The following is a 21,685-nucleotide window of genomic DNA, read 5'->3' as shown; positions in this document are numbered from 1 at the left end:
CTGTATAAAATTTCTCTGAAGTTCCTCCCAGCTACAGATACTGTTGGTCACTGACATTTAAAGGAAACTGATGGTAGTATTTCAGTATCAGTTTTCATTCAGTCACAAAGATTGGAGGAGGTAAAGAACTGTGAGAAACACCTGATTTTAAAACATGTCGAGATGTACCAAATGAAGCGAAGCATAAGCGTAAATTCATCTGAATTGGTAGTATCCTATTCCCACCACTTTCAAGCCAGTACCCATCAAGACATATACTAAATAAGTTTTGCTAAGCGTTTGAGTTCTTCCCCAGTGTCTTGTGTCTAGGTGTGGACAATCTTTTGTTACTTTTATCAGTTAATTCTGAAGTGTATCTGGTGACAAATGATTACACATTGTGGTAATCAGAGTTCAATATTTTAAGAATCCAACCAGAAGTGAGGATCATTCTGCATGCAAATGAGATAGTTTTGTAACAGTAGATGTCTATGATATACCAGACTATGAAATTCTTGGTCGGTATATTCAGCATTTTCTGATATGTTTGTGAACCATGTTCACCATTTCTGGTAGCACAAATTTGTGAATCAACATTTTCAAAAATGAAAATGCTCAAATTAAAGTATAGAACAAGACACTCAAATGATTATTTACATAATATTTTAAGATTGTGTGTCACAAACCTTGAAGTAAATATTAATAAACTTTCTGATAATTTGCAGTCAAATACTGCATTGAATGAATGCATATCTTTTGCTAAATAAATGTATTTTAATTTCATAAGTTAATTTTATCTTTTGAATAGGACAGATATTTTGTTATTTTTTTTTGTTTTGTACACCTAGACCAGCGTTTCTCAACCTTTCTAAGCCCAAGGACTAGTAAAATGCCTAAAAACAAATCTACGGACCACTAAGTTATATAATTTTTTAAAATGTATGTGGGGATTTCCAACATATACATATTACATGCAATATTTGCATATTACATTTACATATACATAAACATTTACAAATGCATATGGAAACATAATTACGTTGGAAGTAAACGATTAAAAGTGTTCAATACTACATTAATTAACATTCAGATGTAACTAAGTACTTGTGGCACAGTACTTAAGATATGAAGGAAGCTACAAGGAAAATGGTTTAACAAAAAGAGGAAATCCAAATATTTCAGACAGAAATTAACTGTTCATCATCAATGATAACAGAAAACATGCAAAGGACAGACTACACAACTATCAATTTAAGACAGGAGTTGCAAGTTAAAAAGATAAGGATAGGAAATTATTAAAATTTAAACAGGGACAATGCAATAACACCTGAGCCTTATTTAAATAAATGCTCAAGTTTAAAATGACATGTGAATCAAAAGGATCTTATATTGACTCTACGATCAACAAGACCAGACTTGTGAGACTTCTAGTAGTGGATATAATATTGGTATTCTTTAAGTCTCTTCTCTATCGAATGACCATTTTGTTAGTTTAATCCAAAATACAACAGAAGACATTCACAGAAGGCTTGATAAATGTCTGATAGAGAGCATGGTGAGTTTATCTTTAGAAGTGAAAAGGAAATGGGATAATTTTTTTTATAATAGGGGGAAAAAAATGATAATTATTCAGGATTCTAACAGTAGGGAACGGATTCCTAAATCCTACATTCAACAATACAGTTGCCAAAAGATCTTTTGTGTTAAACCCACTTAGTTGCAAGAAGGCTGAACAGTGCTGAATTATTGTCATAATGATGAAGCCAAAGAACAAATGATGTCAGTTCAGTTAAGTAAGGTTTTTTAATCGTCCCCCCCCCCCAGTGGGAAGGTGACGAATTGGGTCACATCTAGCAGTGAAGGTAGGTTTCACCAGCAGAAATGCCAGTGAAACCTACTTTCATCTATCATATTTTGATTCAACTTTCTATCCAATAGGCAAGATTAACACCTATATCTCTTACTGGAATCTCAAGTTGTCAAGGTCAGTATGGAGGTGATGAAGAACACAGGATCTTTTGGTCTGATCAAATGCTTTATGCTCAGAAGAAACCAATTCCAACACAAATATTTATTTAAAGAAAGCACCACAGCATCATATCGCATTGTTCCAATTTAAATTCAAAGATTGCCACTGCTTATGAAAATACTGACAGATTTTAATTCTTAATACCTACATGTTTTAAGCAATAAAAGACATTTGTGTAAATTAATCACAATCCTTCTAGCTTGTGGATATTGCCACGAAAACAGAAGCGAGTTGTATATATTTTACTTTGTGAAAGTTGTCTAGTATATCACTGATGACAGACAATTAGTTTCTGTCCAAAATATACAAATTTCACATTTTCATGAATCTTTATTTTCCTTCGAAATATATATTCATATCTTAATTAAACTAAGAGCTAAGGGTCACACCTGTATAACTGAGAGGAGACCTCCACATAGCCTTTAAAGGAATGCGGAGAACCGACCAGGGCTTCTGACCTAATGTCCAATCCTCACCTTCTCATGGTGCACCCTGTTGGGTTCTTGTTGAAAGGCTTATACGCTGGTTAAACACGATAACTAATAATTAAGGAATTGACAGTGTACACTAGAAATATAAATTAAAAACAACTTTAATAAATACTTTCCGATATTTCGGCAACGTCACGTTGCCATCTTCTTCATCATCATCAAATTCCTGCCATGTACCCTCAAGGGGTATACAGGATATGACAGTACTACATGAAAAAATTACATCGTTACTAACTTCCTATCCACAATTTTCCTCCAAATCAGTCTGTTACTTGTCAAGACTCCAACATTATCAGATCTTATATTTCTATCGTCTAAGGCACTTTGTACCGTATCAATCCACCTATATCTTGGTCTTCCTCTGGGTCGTTTTCCTGCCAACCTGGCAGAGAACACTTGTTTTGCTAATCTTTCCTCTCCCATTCTATTTAAGTGACCATACCATCTGAGATTAGCTCTGCTAACGCATTCCTGGATGCTGACAATGTCAAGTTCTTTCCTAATATCCTCATTTTTAATATGATATTGCCATTGATGCCATCTGTTCACGCCTCTAATCTTTCTCAGGACTCTCATATCTGCGGTCTCTAGTCTTTGGTCAAGTGTTTTACTTCTGACCCAGCTTTCAGATCCATAAGTTAAAATTGGTTTGAACACAGTCTTGTATACAGCTAATTTATTGTTCCGACTAATTTCTTTCTTATCCCATATGAATTTATTCAATTGACTTCCCACCATACCAGCTTTGCTGATTCTGTTGTCTATTTCTATATTTAGTTTACCATCTTCAGTAAAAATTGTGCCTAAGTAGCTGAAATGTTTTACTTGTTCCACCGGTTCTCCATTCACAACACAGTTGACATTTTCAATGATTCTGCCTATTTTCATTGTCTTTGTCTTTTTATTGCTGACCTTCATACCATATCTATTACAACAGCTATTCAATTTAGTCAGAGAATCTTGCAGACTTGTAGCGGATTTATTTAGAAGTATAACATCATCCGCATAAAGCAAAGAGCTGACATTAACATCTCCAATTTTGATATCAGGTTTAATGCCACATTCCTTCATAATGTGATCCATATATATAATGAATAACAGAGGGGATAACGTACATCCTTGTCTCACACCAGATTTAACATTAAACCATCTTCCTGTACTTCCTTCAATTCTAACTGCTGACTCACAACTCAAATAAAGACTAAGTATTGTTTGATATAATGCCCCATTGACACCATATAACTGCAGTGTATTGAATAGCTTCTCTCTTGGCACCTTGTCATATGCCTTTTCCAAATCGACAAAACTCAAATACAGATCTTTGTTATATTCCCATGCTTTCTCGACTATTTGTCGTAAAGTGAAGATCTGATCCTGACAGCCTCTATTTGGCCTGAATCCAGCTTGTTCTTCACCAAGCTTTTCTTCCACAATTCCTCTCAACCGTTTCTCAAGTATACTTGCATAGATCTTGCCAGGAACACTCAGTAGGGAAATACCTCTGTAATTCTCACATTCAGTTTTATTTCCCTTTTTATATATGGGTACTATGAGAGCTCTACTCCAATCATCGGGAATTCGTCCCTCTGTCCAGGCTTTCTGAACTATGCAGTGCAGCCACTGTAAGACTCTTATACCACCATACTTCAGCATTTCTGGTCGAATATCATCTACTCCTGCTGCCTTTCCACATTTCAAACCTTTGATGGCTTTTTCTACTTCAAGTATGGATATGTATTCCTGACTGCATGCCTGGTCAGTGTTTTTTATCACTGTGCTGTCATCACTGCTTGTTTCATTTAGCAGTTTTTCAAAGTAATTACTCCATACTTCAAGGATATCTTTTTCTCCTGTTTTCATTTCACCTTTATCATCTCTAATTCCTTTTACAGCACTCTTTCCTCCATTCCTAAGCTTCTTCAACAACCTCCAGAATATTTTGCCACCTTCTTGATATTTATTTTCTATATTCTTGCCAAAGTCCTCCCATGACTTTTGTTTAGCTAGTTTTACACACTGTTTAGCTTTCTTACATTTGTCTCTGTATTCTGTAAGAGTAAAAGCTGACTTATTTGCCAGGAACTTTTGATATGCTTTCTTCTTTTCCTTCACTGCCTCTTTAACTTCCTGTGTCCACCAGGGAGTTCTGATTTTTTTATCCTTGCACACAACCTCACCACATGCCTCTCTGGCAGAATCAATCAATGTTTCCTTCAGAGTTTGCCACTGAATCTCCAAGGTTTGATTCCTGTTCTCAAACTCTTTCATTTTCTTTTCAATAATATTTCTGTATTTTAGTCTACAGTTCACATCTGAGAGCTGCTCAACTTTTATTCGCTTTAAAACTTTCTTACATGTTATTCTTTTCAATATGAAATTCAATTTTATCCTGCTCAAGACTAAATAGTGATCACTTCCAATTTCAAATCCTCTGTACACTCTGGTGTCCTGCACCAGGGAGAAAACATCACTATCAACAATAACATAGTCAATGAGACTTTTCTTATTCCTAGCCTCTTCTCTCCATGTGAATTTGTGCACATTTTTATGTTGGAACATGGTGTTAGTAATAACCAGTCCATGTCCTGAGCAGAAATCCAACAGATATTTGCCATTATTATTAGCTTTGCTCTTTTCTCCAAATTTTCCCAAAATATTTTTGTATGTCTCACAATCATTTCCTACTCTACTATTTAGATCCCCAACAAGGACCAACTTTTCCTTTTTCATTGTGTCAGTTGCTTTTTCTAAAGCCTCAAAAAATTCCTCCACTTCTACCTTAGTAGAACCTTCTGTGGGACCATAGGCACAAATAAGTCTCATTGTCCAGTTCCCCATTCTCATATTTGCCCACATTACTCTACTTGAGACTGCCTGCCATTCAAGAAGATTAGCCTCGTATTTTGTGTTGAATACTATGGCTACTCCTTCTTTTCCTTGATTGTCATTGCCTGAATATAACATTTTGTATTTATTGCTCAGAAAGATCTCACCAGTTTTGGTCTTTTTTGTTTCAGTCACCCCTATTATGTCGATCTGGTACTTATCTAATTCCTCAGCTAGCTCCATTTCTTTGCCATTCAGGCTTCTTACGTTGATAGTACCGATCTTTAACTCTGGTGATGTTGAGTTGGGGTTTGTTTTCAGATTTGTTCCAGTAGCTGACTTTTGGCTGTTCGCCCTGGTTCCCTGGCGAAAACAACGGGGGCCTTGTTTAACCGGGCGACGCCCCAGCCGGCATGAAATTTTGTCATGTTGTACCATCATTTTTTATTTTGGTTTAACCAATAAGAATACAATTTGGTCGGCTAAATCCCAAATTGCCAGCCCATCCTCGTTCGTTCAGTATCAAAGTAGATACCCAACAGGGTGCACCACGAGAAGGTGAGGATTGGACATTAGGTCAGAAGCCCTGGTCGGTTCTCCGCATTCCTTTAAAGGCTATGTGGAGGTCTCCTCTCAGTTATACAGCTTTGACCCTTAAGCACCCCTGCCATCTTCTTGGGAACTTAAAATAAAGAACAGGTGCACGCAAGTGCTACATAACAGCACATGAGAAACAAAGCGAGGAAGCTACTGTTTTCCTAAAGTCCTGATGATGTCCCCTGGCAGGCTATATTGGTAATTATTGGCCTTTGGGCTGAAGTTCTTCTGATATATATTTCCCAAATTTGGGACAGTCTTATTCACCCAAATTTGTTGAGGTTTTTCATTCCTAAGGGCTGAGGTTGATTCCATGAATAGTCTTTCATATTTGAACTTGCTGCGGTGTATTACTGTGGCTTTCTTCCACCTTATTCTGTGGCAGGTATCCAGAGCATGGTCTGCAAGCCCAGAGTGGCTATATTGGTTGTATCAGATGTAGTCCTTGTGTTCTGAGATTGTGATATTTGCTGTCCTGCCTGTTTGGCCAAAGTAGGCCAATTTATAGCTGCAAGGGACCTGGTATACACCAGGTAGGTCTAGGGGAAGTGGAAGAAAGCCACAGTAATACACTGCAGCAAGTTCAGATATGAAAGACTATTCATGGAATCAGCCTCAGCCCTTAGGAATGCCAAACCTCAACAAATTTGGGTGAATAAGACTGCCCCAAATTTGGGAAACATATATCAGAAGAACTTCAGCCCAAAGGCCAATAATTACCAATACAGCCTGCCAGGGGAGCACCATCAGGACTTTAGGAAAACGGTAGCTTCTTCGCTTCGTTTCTCATTTGCTGTTATGTAGCACTTGCTTGCACCTGTTCTTTATTTTAAGTTCCCAAGAAGATGGCAACGTGACGTTGCCGAAATATCGGAAAGTATTTATTAAAGTTGTTTTTAATTTATATTTCTAGTGTACGGTGTCAATTCCTTAATTATTAGTTACCCTGTTGGGTATCTACTTAGATACTGAACGAGCGAGGATAGGCTGGCAATTTGAGATTTAGCCGACCAAATTGTATTCTTATTGGTTAAACCAAAATAAAAAAATGATGGTACAACATGACAAAATTTCATGCCAGCTGGGGCGTCGCCCTGTTAAACAAGGCCTCCCGTTGTTTTCCAGGACAAACAGCGAAAAGTCAGCTACTGGAACAAATCCGAAAACACACCCGAACTCAACATCACCAGAGTTAAAGATCAGTACTATCAACATAAGAAGCATGAATGGCAAAGAAATGGAGCTACATGAGGAATTAGATAAGTACCAGATCGACATAATAGGGGTTACTGAAACAAAAAAGACAAAAACTAGTGAGATCTTTCTGAGCAATAAATATGAAATGTTATATTCAAGCAATGACAATCAAGGAAAAGAAGGAGTAGCCATAGTATTCAACACAAAATACGAGGCTAATCTTCTTGAATGGCAGTCAATCTCAAGTAGAGTAATGTGGGCAAATATGAGAATGGGGAACTGGACAATGAGACTTATTTGTGCATATGGTCCCACAGAAGGTTCTACTAAGGTAGAAGTGGAGGAATTTTTTGAGGCTTTAGAAAAAGCAACTAACACAATGAAAAAGGAAAAGTTGGTCATTGTTCAGGATCTAAATAGCAGAGTAGGAAATGATTGTGAGACATACAAAAATATTTTAGGAAAATTTGGAGAAAAGTGCAAAGCTAATAATAATGGCAAATACCTGTTGGATTTCTGCTCAGGGCATGGATTGGTTATTACTAACACCATGTTCCAACATAAAAATGTGCACAAATTCACATGGAGAGAAGAGGCAAGGAATAAGAAAAGTCTCATTGAGTATGTTATTGTTGATAGTGATGTTTTCTCCCTGGTCCAGGACACCAGAGTGTACAGAGGATTTGAAATTGGAAGTGATCACTATTTAGTCTTGAGCAGGATAAAATTGAATTTCATATTGAAAAGAATAACATGTAAGAAAGTTTTAAAGCGAATAAAAGTAGAGCAGTTCTCAGATGTGACCTGTAGACTAAAATACACAAACATTATTGAAGAAAAAATGAAACAGTTTGAGAACAGGAACCAAACCGTGGAGTTTCAGTGGCAAGCCTTAAAGAAAAACCGTGATTGATTCAGCTAGAGAGGCATGTGGTGAAGTTGTCTGCAAGGATAGAAAAATTAGAACTCTATGGTGGACACAGGAAGTTAAAGAGTCAGTGAAGGAAAAGAAGAAAGCATATCAAAAGTTCCTGGCAAATAAGTCAGCTTGTGTTCTTAGAGAATACAGTGACAAATACAAGAATGCTAAACACTGAAAAACTAGCTAAACAAAAGTCATGGGAGGACTTTGGCAAGAATATAGAAAACAAATATCAAGAAGGTGGCAAAATATTCTGGAAGTTGTTGAAGAAGCTTAGAAATGGAGGAAAGAGTGCTGCAAAAGGAGTTAGAGATGATAAAGGTGACATGAAAACGGGAGAAAAAGATATCCTTAAAGGTACGGAGTAATTACTTTGAAAAACTGCAAAATGAAACAAGCAGTGATGACAGCACAGTGGTAAAAAACACTGACCAGGCATGCAGTCAGGAATACATATCCATACTTGAAGTAGAAAAGCCAAAGGCTTGAAATGTGGAAAGGCAGCAGAAGTAGATTATATTCGACCAGAAATGCTGAAGTATGGTGGTATACGAGTCTTACAGTAGCTGCACTGCATAGTTCAGAAAGCCTGGACAGAGAGACGAATTCCCGATGATTGGAGTAGAACTCTCATAGTATCCATATATAAAAAGGGAAATAAAACTGAATAGGAGAATTACTGAGGTATTTCTCTACTGTGTGTTCCTGGCAAGATCTATGCAAGTATACTTGAGAAACGGTTGAGAAGAATTGTGGAAGAAATAAGTATGGTGGTATACGAGTCTTACAGTGGCTGCACTGCATAGTTCAGAAAGCCTGGACAGAGAGACAAATTCCCGATGACTGGAGTAGAACTCTCATGGTATCCATATATAAAAAGGGAAATAAAACTGAATAGGAGAATTACTGAGGTATTTCCCTACTGAGTGTTCCTGGCAAGATCTATGCAAGTATACTTGAGAAACAGTTGAGAAGAATTGTGGAAGAAAAACTTGGTGAAGAACAAGCTTGATTCAGGTCAAATAGAAGTTGTCAGGATCAGATCTTCACTTTACGACAAATAGTCGTGAGAGCATGGGAATATAACAAATATCTGTATTTAAGTTTTGTCGATTTGGAAAAGGCACATGACAAGGTACCAAGAGAGAAGCTATTCAATATGCTTCAGTTATATGGTGTCAATGGGGCATTATATCAAGCAATACTTGGTCTTTATTTGAGTTGTAAGTCAGCAGTTAGAATTGAAGTACAGGAAGATGGTTTAATGATAAATCTGGTGTGAGACAAGGATGTACATTATCCCCTCTGTTATTCATTATCTATATGAATCACATTATGAAGGAAAGTGATATTAAACATGATATCAAAATTGGAGATGTTAATGTCAGCTCTTTGCTTTATGCGGATGATGTTATACTTCTAAATAAATCCACTAAAAGTCTGCAAGATTCTCTGACTAAATTGAATAACTGCTGTAATAGATATGGTATGAAGGTCAGCAATAAAAAGACAATGAAAATAGGCAGAATCATTGAATATGTCAACTGTGTTGTGAATGGAGAACCTGTGGAACAAGTAAAACATTTCTGCTACTTAGGCACGATTTTTACTGAAGATGGTAAATTAAATATAGAAATAGACAACAGAATCAATAAAGCTGGTATAGTTGGGAGTCACCTGAATAAATTCATATGGAATAAGAGAAAAATTAGTCGGAACACTAAATTAGATGAATACAAGACAGCGTTCAAACCAGTTTTAATTTATGGATCTGAGAGCTGGGTCAGAAGTAAAACACTTGACCAAAGACTAGAGACCACAGATATGAGAGTCCTGAGAAAGATTATAGGCGTGAATAGATGGCATCAATGGCAATATCATATTAAAAATGAGGATATTAGGAAAGAACTTGACATTGTCAGCATCCAGGAATGCATTAGCAGAGCTAATCTCAGGTAGTATGGTCACTTAAACAGAATGAGTGAAGAAAGATTAGCAAAACAAGTGTTCTCTGCCAGGTTGGCAGCAAAACGACCCAGAGGAAGACCAAGATATAGGTGGATTGATACAGTACAAAGTGCCTTAGATGATAGAAATACAAGATCTGATAATATTGGAGTCTTGACAAGTAATAGACTGATTTGGAGGAAAATTGTAGATAGGAAGTTAGTAATGATGTAATTTTTTTTTCATGTAGTACTATCATATCCTGTACACCCCATGAGGGTACATGGCAGGAATTTGATGATGATGATGATGGTATAATTTCTCTCATATATAGTAATTCTAACTACAGCAAGCATAAGTATAAACTTTCACTATAACAAGCATGAAAGTATCAGCCAATTCTCCCAAAGGAGAGCTTTAGCTGCAGGAAATTCACCACAATAAGAGATATGTGTATTAAGACAAATGTCTATGTGCTTGTTAGACAAACTTGCATCTTTGTGCCTATCACAACTACCATAATTTGTATGGCTTCCTTATTTAAATACATATTCTAATTTTGACCAATTTGGATAAGGTTGCTAGTTTATTTTATGATCTTTCGGAATTTCCAAAATTCTATTTTTAATTTTTATTTAAGATATGAAACTCCATAAGAACCTGCATGTATGACATTAAAGAACATTCACCTACTACTCAAGCTGAAAGTTTCAAAAAAGTCATACTAAAATAATTATATTTGTGCCTGGTTTCACAGTACAGGAAATTATAACAAAAACTTGTACAGATCACAGAAACACTTTGTTATCGCAGCTGGTTTGCTATAATAAATTATCTTTAGAATGGCATACTTAAGTGGTCAAGAAATTACCAAAAGTAGTTTTACAAGATGAGCTACTTGGCTGTAAGATTCCAATACAATGATGATGAAATGATATCTTTGATAATAGTTAATTTTTGTTATATAGAAATTCCACAATGAGGTTGCCTTTAATACCTGTTCTGATCAAATAGCCAAGTTTGTGTTCCCTGCCCCTCTTGCTATATTACAAAAAAAAAAAGCAAATTTATCATCATAAAATTCCTGACATGCATCCTCAAGGGGTGTACAGGATATGATAGTACTATATGAAACTTTTTTGATTCATTATTACATCATTACTAACTTCCTATCTACAATTTTCCTCCAAATCAATCTTGTACCTGTCAAGACTCCAACATTATCAGATCTTATATTTCTATCTTCTAAGGCACTTTTTACTGTATCAATCCCCTATATCTTGGTCTTTTTCCTGCCAACTTGGCAGAGAACACTTGTTTTGCTAATCTTTCCTCTCCTATTCTGTTTAAGCGACCATACCACCTGAGTTTAGCTAACAATGTCAAGTTCTTTCCTAATATCCTCATTTTTAATACGAATTGCCATTGATGTCATCTGTTGACACCCCTAATCTTTCTCAGGACTCTCATATCTGTGGTCTCTAGTCTTTGGTCAATTTATTTCTAACCCAGCTGTCAGATCCATAAGTTAAAATTGGTTTGAACACTGTCTTGTATACAGAAAATTTACAACAAAAGCAAATTTAGGTTGCAAAAAACTGTAAGGTGACAGCAAGAGGTTCCCTGCTGCCAAGACTTTCTCCAAATATCAAACAAAAAGACACATTCACTGAATATAAGAACTCTTTCTAAGCAAGAGAGTTCTCAAAGAATATCATCCCATATGTCTTAAGTTCATCATCACTGCTGTAGATGTTATTTCTTGTACACCACTTTCATTACAGTTCAACAATGTTCAAGATAGACTGTGTCTTGTGCACACTCAAACCTTTTTAATTGTAGTTGATAACAAGAACAGTTCACGTTTCAAAGAAAACTATGAATCTTATATGATCAATCAGAGATTTAAACAGAAATGATGGTGTAACGCAGTCACTTACCTTTGGCAGTATTGATAAAATAAGGTGATATGTATCCCCTATCAAATTTCATGCCTTCTATGACCTCAAGCTCATCATCTAACGTCTTCCCATCCTAAAATAAGGAACAATGAATCGATTTATATGTAAAAAAATCACAGGCTGTTATATTAAATTATTCTTTTAAATAGTTTTTTTTACAAAATATTGTCACCAGCTTATTTTCCACTCATATCCATTCTGAATTCAGCTTTTTTTTTTTTTTTTTTTAATGCACGCAAACCTCATCTTACATAAATTTGGACATGCAAATTATTCTATAACAGCCATGGAAATTTTGAGTTACAAAAATTTTACTTAACATACCTAAGTTACCTGCACAACACTTAACATTGGTCAACTGTTAGGTATTGGCACATAACCCACGATGTTCATGCATGCATCTTTCTGAGTCTTGTTTTGTTTATTTTTGAACACAGACATGCTGTGTATTTGTCTTTGTAGACTAATAATGTTGAGTGTGTGCATATGTTGTGATTGAGTAGATGAGTTAAAAAAAAAGTGGAAAAAGTAATCCACATGTAAATGCACTAGAACTGATCTAAAGATGACAAAGAAAATTATAAAGAAATGCGATGGCAGTGGACAAAGGCTTACGAATCTACCAAGCTTAATGACAATTTAGATAAAGGCAAGTCTTTTAGAAGATATGAAATTAAAATATCCATGGTTCTCAAACTGCTGTGGCGAGGAATGGTCGATTTGCTTTTGATAATACAGTGAACCAACTAAATTATCACTCTTGATAATTTCACAAGGAAGGTTGAAAAGTCAACCTAAACATTTTTAAAAAATTTTTCTTATTTCCTCATTCTATTTATACAGAATTGTATTACACTAACAGAAATAACTTAAACTGTTTTCACTAAGCAATTTGGATGTGTGGAGGGGAATGGGTTTTTTTTTTTTTTTTTGAAGTGGTGGGGATATCCTGGATATTAGCAGTTTTTAAGGTACTGTGTTTATATACTGTGCATTACTATCTGAAGATTCCCAAAGAGATAAATGTAACTGGAAGTAAGTTTTATAAAACACATTCAACTGTTAAAAACTGATTTGTTAATTAGCTTCAACATTGTTTCCCTCTTCACGAACATTCCCCACAAAGAAACAGTAGAATTATTAACTCAAAACGTTACTTCTGATATAGTTGAATTATTCAAAATTTGTTATTACATCTGGTTACTTCACCTGGAAAAGTAAAACTTACAAACAAGAAGAAGGAACAGCAATGGGATCTCCTTTATAACCAAACTTAGCAAACCTGTTTCTAGAATGTTGACATATCAAAACCAAAAATTTGGTTATGATATGTCAACGACGTATTTGAAGTCTGGGATCATCCCAAACAGGAATTACAACCGTTTCTAGATAAAATAAACCTTCTTCATCCTCGCATCAACTTTACGCTAGAAAAAGAATCTCCACAAGGTATCTTCTTTCTGGATTACACATTCAAAGAAATGAAGACTGTTCCATCGCCACGTCTGACTATCGCAAGCCTACATTTTCAGGTCGCTACGTTCACAATTCTTCTGCTCCTCTGAAGATTCTCTAAACCAAGAACTAGAAATAATCAAAAATACAACTATACTAAATGCATATAATCTTAAAACAACTCAAAAAATCATCAGTCACCTTCCAACACATCAACCCAGACAAGAAGAAGTCCATAGGATTCCCATACCTTACGTCAAAGGCATCTCCAAAGGTCTTTCAAAAATTATGAAGAAATACAATTTTGCCACTACTTACAAACCTATAGCTTGTTACCTTCTCCTAAGGACAAACTCTCACCTCTGAAGTTACGTGGCGTTTATGAGATCCCATGCTCCTGCAAATTGTCTTACTTTGGTCAGACAGATAAGTCTGTTCAGAAAAGCATCTCGGAACATCAAGATCACATTCATCTTTTCAAACTGCAGAAATCTGGTCTCTCCCAACATGGAGTTGAAAATCCAAACCGTAGGATCCACTAGGAGGTCTTCCTCTGGGTCGTTTTGAACACTTGTTTTGCTAATCTTTCCTCGCCCATTCTGTTTAAGCGACCATACCACCTGAGATTAGCTCTGCTAACGCATTCCTGGATGCTGAAAATGTCAAGTTCTTTCCTAATATCCTCATTTTTAATATGACGTTGCCATTGATGCTATCTGTTCATGCCTATAATCTTTCTCAGGACTCTCATATCCACGGTCTCTAGTCTTTGGCCAAGCGTTTTACTTCTGACCCAGCTCTCAGATCCATAAGTTAAAACTGGTTTGAACACTGTCTTGTATAAAGCTAATTTAGTGTTCCGACTGATTTCTCTCTTATTCCATATGAATTTATTCAGTTGACTTCCTACCATACCAGCTTTGTTGATTCTGTTGTCCATTTCTATATTTAATTTACCATCTTCACTAAATATCATGCCTAAGTAGCTGAAATATTTTACTTGTTCCACAGGTTCTCCATTCACAAAACAGTTGACATTTTCAATGATTCTGCCTATTTCCATTGTCTTTGTCTTTTTATTGCTGACCTTCATACCATATCTATTACAACAGTTATTCAATTTAGTCAGGGAATCATGCAAATTTGTAGCGGATTTATTTAGAAGTATAACATCATCCGCATAAAGCAAAGAGCATATATTAACATCTCCAATTCTGATATCATGTTTAATACCACTTTCCTTCATAATGTGATCCATATAGATAATGAATAACAGAGGGGATAATGTACATCCTTGTCTCACACCAGATTTAACATTAAACCATCTCCCTGTACTTCAATTCTAACTGCTGACTTACAACTCAAATAAAGACTAAGTATTGCTTGATATAATGCCCCATTGACGTCATATAACTGTAGCATATTGAATAGCTTCTCTCTTGGCACCTTGTCATATGCCTTTTCCAGATAGATAAAACTTAAATATACAGATTTTTGTTATATTCCAATGCTTTTTCAACTATTTGTCGTAAACTGAAGATCTGATCCTGACAGCCTCTATTTGGCCTGAATCCAGCTTGTTCTTCACCAAGCTTTTCTTCCAGAATTCTTTTCAACCGTTTCTCAAGTATACTTGCATATATCTTACCAGGAACACTCAGTAGGGATATACCTCTGTAATTCTCACATTCAGTTTTATTTCCCTTTTAATATATGGGTACTATGAGAGCTCTACTCCAATCATCGGGAATTCGTCCCTCTGTCCAGGCTTTCTGAACCATGCAGTGCAGCCACTGTAAGACTTTATACCACCATACTTCAGCATTTCTGGTCGAATATCATCTACTTCTGCTGCCTTTCCACATTTCAAGCCTTTGATTGCTTTTTCTACTTCAAGTATGGATATGTATTCCTGACTGCATGCCTGGTCAGTGTTTATTTATCACTGTGCTGTCAACACTGCTTGTTTCATTTAGCAGTTTTACAAAGTAATTACTCCATACTTCACGGATATCTTTTTCTCCCGTTTTCATGTCACCTTTATCATTTCTAACCTTTTACAGGACTCTTACCTCCATTCCTAAGCTTCTTCAGCAACCTTCAGAATATTTTGCGACTTCTTGATATTTATTTTCTATGTTCCTGCCAAAGTCCTCCCAATGACTTTTGTTTAGCTAGTTTTACACACTGTTTAGCTTTCTTACATTTGTCTCTGTATTGTCTAAGAGCACAAGCTGAGTTATTTGCCAGGAAATTTTGATATGCTTTCTTCTTTTCCTTCACTGACTCTTTAACTTCCTGTGTCCACCATGGAGTTCTAATTTTTCTATCCTTGCAGACAACTTCACCACATGCCTCTAGCTGAATCAATCAGGGTTTTCTTCAAGGCTTGCCACTGAATCTCCACGGTTTGGTTCCTGTTCTCAAACTTTTTCATTTTTCTTCAATAATCTTTGTGTATTTTAGTCTACAGTTCACATCTGAGAGATGTTCAACTTTTATTCACTTTAAAACTTTCTTACATGCTATTCTTTTCAATATGAAATTCAATTTTATCCTGCTCAAGACTAAATAGTGATCACTTCCAATTTCAAATCCTCTGTACATGCTGGTGTCCTGCACTAAGGAGAAAACATCACCATCAAAAATAACATAGTCAATGAGACTTTTCTTATTCCTAGCCTCTTCTCTCCATGTGAATTTGTGCACAATTTTATGTCGGAACATGGTGTTAGTAATAACCAATCCATGCCCTGAGCAGAAATCCAACAGGTATTTGCCATTATTATTATCCTTGCTCTTTTCTCCAAATTTTCCCAAAATATTTTTGTATGTCTCACAATCATTTCCTACTCTGCTATTTAGATCCCGAACAAGGACCAACTTTTCCTTTTTCATTGTGTCAGTAGCTTTTTCTGAAGCATCAAAAACTTCCTCCACTTCTACTTTAGTAGAAGTTTCTGTGAGACCATAGGCACAAATAATTTCATTGTCCAGTTCCCCATTCTCATATTTGCCCACATTACTCTACTTGAGACTGCCAGCCATTTAAGAAGATTACCGTCGTATTTTGTGTTTAATACTATGGCTATTCCTTCATTTCCTTGATTGTCATTGCCTGAATATAACATTTTGTATTTATTGCTCAGAAAGATCTCACTAGTTTTTGTCATTTTTGTTTCAGTCACCCCTATTATGTCGATCTGGTACTCATCTAATTCTTCAGCTAGCTCCATTTCTTCGCCATTCTGGCTTCTTATGTTAATAGTACCGATCTTTAACTCTGGTGATGTTGAGTTGGGGGTGTGCTTTCAGATTTATTCCAGTAGCTGACTTTTCACTGTTCGCCCTGGTTCCCTGGCGAAAACAACAGGGGCCTTGTTCAACCGGACGACGCCTCATTCGGCATGAAATTGTTATGTTGTGCCATCATTTTTTATTTTGGTTTAACCAATAAGAATACAAATTTGGTCAGCTAAATCCCAAATTCCCAGCCCATCCTCATTCGTTCAGTATCCAGGAGATACCCAAAAGGGTGCACCACGAGAAGGTGAGGATTGGACATTAGGTCAGAAGCCCTGGTCGGTTCTCCGCATTCCTTTAAAGGCTATGTGGAGGTCTCCCCCTCAGTTATACAGCTTTGACCCTTTAGCACCCTTTTTTTTTTCCAGTTATATTTAATTTACTTCTATAACACGTTACTGTAAGCATATTGAGATTCCATTGTAATTGCGCCCTAACTGTATGTTATTCCTAGTATTGTTTTAACTACTGTACTGATGATGTACCAAGATACTTGGGATGAAATATTTATGAATTAAATAGTCATTACTGTAGTTATTACGTGTTTTTAGTGATGAATTCACCACAGGTTTCGTTATATAAAAAACTAATACAGTTGTAACTGGAACCCTCTATAGGTACACTGTTGGCATCTTATTAGTGTCACAATTTTCTCCAGATTTTTTGCAATGTGATGAAGCTAAATTTGTTTGGGTTGAGAGAATTGCATAGTACTGTGGCAGATTCCAGGACATAGTCTTTCGGATTGGTATCTGATGATCTGTATCCATGCCATGGTCTGCCACCCTGGAATGGCTGTACTGGAGACAGACATATTTTCTGACTGTAATATCTGTAATTTCATTGTGTTCTTCCAGTTTCTCTGAAATATCTAAGTTTGTAGAAGCAATGGATACCATAGACATCAGGATGAAGTAGATTTTTAAGTGAGCAGATAAGGACAGCTAATTTTTGGCATGGCCTGGAGGAAGTCTATGTTACACCTTTTAAGAATGCATGTAATTTTTTCTGAGGTGTCCTGGAAGTAGGGATAGCATAGATATTTTTTGTGTTCTGGATTTTGGGGGTGTTAGGGTTGGGAAAATGTCACGAACGTGATCGAATTCAATAGAGGCTAGCGTGATCTAAGCAGATGATTCTAGTTGTATTAAGCAAGGTTTTGAAGGATGGTGTGTGATAGGTCATGGATGTATCTTCCAGTGCGGGTACGTTTTCTGTAAAAAAAAAAAACAGTTGGGTAGCCAGGTGACTAGAGGGTCAAGTCAAGAAAGAGCATTTATTGTTTTCCTTTTCAGTGATGAAACAGATCCTTGGGTGTTGGCTGTTGAGGTGCACTAGAAATGTATCTAACATGCCCCTGCCACATGATCAAATGGGAGACATGCTGCAAAAGTAGCACAGCTATGTTGCAAGTTTAAGAAAGGCAGTGCTTTCAAAATGCAAAAAGATTGGCAGGGGAAGAAAGGGGGGCAAACCTATGACTCTGCCTTTAATGTATGGATTTTTTTTCCCTGCCATATAAAATGTCAGCAGCCAAAATACACAGTGCAAGCAAATAATGCAGAAATCATTCTTAATCTCCATCTCCCACTTGATATGATCATCAAGGAAACTAACCATGATGTCAGTATCCTTGATGATACTATCTCAAGTAAGATTTCAAGTGCACAGTTTTTAGCAGGAGAAGAAGTGTGGCCTGTATTAGAGAGTTCTGGAATAAGTGCTGAGCCACATACATAGGGGAATCAATACTGTTCACCATAGGTTTCAAGCAAGAGCCTCCATACCTCAGGTTGGTATAGACGAAGCCCAATGGTTGGAAAGACCTGGGTTCGATTCCCGTCCAAGACATGAGGAACCTTTATCTGGTTGCTTTCGACTAAAGATGAGTTAGCCAGTCTCATACAGAGGTAGGGGTTTTTCGTCGCCCAGAACAGGCAAACTGGCCCTGTGAACACATGCATCTACAAACATAGGACACACACACACACACACACACACACACACACACACACACACACACACACACACACACACACACACCAGGAGGCATAGGGCCAACTACCTTTTCCTCAAGACGGTTGCATTCATGAAGTCCACAGCTAAGAACCTTAATGGTGCGTGAAAAGCTCAAGACAAGACATCATGGGTTTCAAGCATGTGTTCTGTTTGTGTATTTTTAGTAACCCATATATGAAGTCCAGGGTAATAATTTTTGAAGAGATTGCATTTATGTAGGGTCAGTCAATTAGGCTGTACATGGAGTTGTGGTTGATTGCACATATCCAGTGCAATCAAGCACAGCTGAAATGTTACTCTTATCTGCTTTAGTGATAATATTCTGTTTTCAAAACAGCTTTTTAAAGTGCAGCTAGTTTTATGTAAGATTTCTTTTTTGAAGGCTTTACAAATTTTAAAATGTTGGCTATGTCTAGCCAGATATTATTAATGATGGATGGGGGGGGGGGGAATATATGCGTCTTCATTCTAGTTTTGCAATAATTGGTAAACAGGACACTTTGAAGTTATGGCTGAGACTGAGGGTGATGATAGCTTTTTTTTCTTGAGCTGAAAGGATGACTGGTTAAATGACAAAGGATACTATGAGTATGACTGAATTGCCAACCATTTGGTAGACCATCACTGGGAGACTGTCAGCAAGGGCTCCAAACAATGCACCCATAGAGAATTTCAGATAGGAGTGCAGAAGCTGGCCTTTTGAAATCATTTTGTTTGCTTTCCTACTGATGTGTGCACATGCTTAGTATTTCTTTATTCCCATGAAGATGCCTTGCTGATCAAGGAAAAATATTGGCTATAATTTAATTAGCTAAATAAATTTAGTTAGTTAATTATTATTTTGAGATATATTTTTTCCATTAAACATCAACATGAGTTGATTTAAAAAGATTTGCTTAGTTATACAGAATGGTTAAAGACTCAATCTCTTAATAGGCAAAAGATTTAAAACTTAAGTAGGTAGGTGATTAAGTTACATATAGAATCCTGGTAAGTAATGTGCAACTTACAAATAAGTAAAAACAGTTTGCTTATGATTTAGTTTCAAGGTGTTTAAGTTAAACACAGAACAGAATTTAAGAACATATACAGTTGATTCACATGTAATACACAGTGGCATAGTCAACAGGATGGGTCAACATACGATGTGTACAGCCAGGATGCACCAAGGAGAGAAAAAACATGGCATTTTGAACAACTTAAAATTCACTTCTGATAATTAAGTGGAGTGGTCTCATTTAGCAGCGCAAAAAGAACCATACTTTTTTCTAGGGGACTAAACTATATTGATATATATTTAACCAAAATATATTTTAATTTAGAACATTTGTGAAATCTAAACAACTGCTTTCAGTATTTATTAAATATTACGTGTTTTATTTAATACAGTGTAATATATGCAATTTTTATTTTCTTATGATGCTACACAGGATATTAAAAAAAAAATAAGGAACGAGGATATTAAAGAAATAATAAAAATATTAATAATATAGATAAAGTAAAGGATTACAAAATAGATTAATAATAAAAACACACCATCACATTTACAATGGCGCAGCGTCGACAGGATAAAATCCACTACAGTAATTAAATTAGATACAAGTGGATTGGAACAGTTTCAAAAATTAAAATCAGGAAATTAAACAGAAAGTGTATAATTAAAATTGTAGAGAGAGTGTATTTATAAAGTGTAAAAGAAAATCTTTTTAACCATGAATGTGAATAATACTGATTCAGGAGTTACTAGTACTGAAAGAATGGGGGATAGAGAATTCTTCAGAACGGTGAATCCTCACCTTTTAATCCCTCAATTCTCTGGTGAAGACAACGACAATGTCTTATCTTTCTTTAGGTTCGTAGAAGAACTAAGGAACGTTGGAAGCTGGTCGGATTTTTAACTTCTAGTCATATTAAGAAACAAACTGATTGGCAAAGCGAAGAACTTTTTGTACTCCTCTCCCATACTGAGAGACACTTTTGAGTACTATCAGTTCAAAAATACCTTGATATCTCAGTTTTCTAAGACTACAAGCGTGGGTCCGAACCTGCGGAAGCTGCAAAAGTGCAAGCAGGAAAATAAAGAGTCTATCACAGACTATTACAATAGGTTGCTCACCTCAGCAAATAGCTTGAGTGTGCCAGATGAGGAAAAGAACCATTTAGATTGGGCGGTTTTTAACCAGTTCAGACTAGGAGTGAGAGAGGAATATAAAGAAACTGCATATAAGAGGAAGGATAAGTAATTTAGAAGACTGCTATCTGGCATTAAAGGAAAGGGAAGAAAGATTAGGTGATCTACATCCAGCATCTAGAACCAGTCAAATATGCAACATTACAGAGGTATCTGAACGCAAGAATGAGACTAAAAAAGAGAAGAATGATAATCATAAAAGAAAAGGGAATGAATAAACAGAAGGTAGAAAGAGGGGGAGATAGGATCGAAGAAATAAACAGTGTAGACTACAACAGACTGACAGCCTCTGATCTTGTTAACAGGGAAGAACTACAAGCTTTCATTAAAAATGAGGTAGAAAAGCTACAGCAACAACCCTTGAAGGAGAAGCTTAATTCAATTCTCAATCAATTAGGGGAGCTCAAGGCAAAACCTTCATTGTGAAATTTAGGCTCTGAGCAAACATGCAGTGAAAAAGAAAATAGGAGAGAACCACCCCAGTGCTACAGGTGCAACAAATTTGGGCACATTGCCAGAAACTGCTTTTATAACAGAGAGAACTATGATAGAAATAGAAGATTTGAGGCCAATGTGGTAATGACTCACCATCATCCCACACGGAGAACTAAGAGATGGCCAAGAAAAACTAATAGTCAGCAGGAAAATTCCATGATGGTAGTAAGGGGGAAAATAAGAGGGGTAAAATGCAGAGTTTTGCTGGACACTGGTTCACAAGTTTCAGTGATAACCAGATCTCTATTCAGGAAGTTGCAATCCCGAGTATCC

General features: G+C 36.3%; 1 protein-coding gene across 1 annotated transcript in view; it reads right to left on the bottom strand.

Annotated features, from left to right (window-relative positions):
* The window catches only part of LOC150105586 (heat shock protein 60A-like), a 115,410-nt gene that overhangs the window by 47,603 nt on the left and 46,122 nt on the right, over positions 1-21,685 (bottom strand). The window contains exon 6 of the mRNA XM_090394930.1: positions 11,929-12,022. Coding sequence (XP_090251056.1) covers positions 11,929-12,022 — 94 coding nt within the window. The remainder of the gene's footprint in view (positions 1-11,928; positions 12,023-21,685) is intronic.

This window comes from Typopeltis vanoorti, chromosome 6 (genome assembly GCF_054136105.1).
Source record: "Typopeltis vanoorti isolate ZY-2024b chromosome 6, IOZ_Tvanoo_1.0, whole genome shotgun sequence".
Lineage (NCBI taxonomy): Eukaryota > Metazoa > Arthropoda > Arachnida > Uropygi > Thelyphonidae > Typopeltis > Typopeltis vanoorti.
This window is presented reverse-complemented; position numbering and strand designations above follow the sequence as displayed.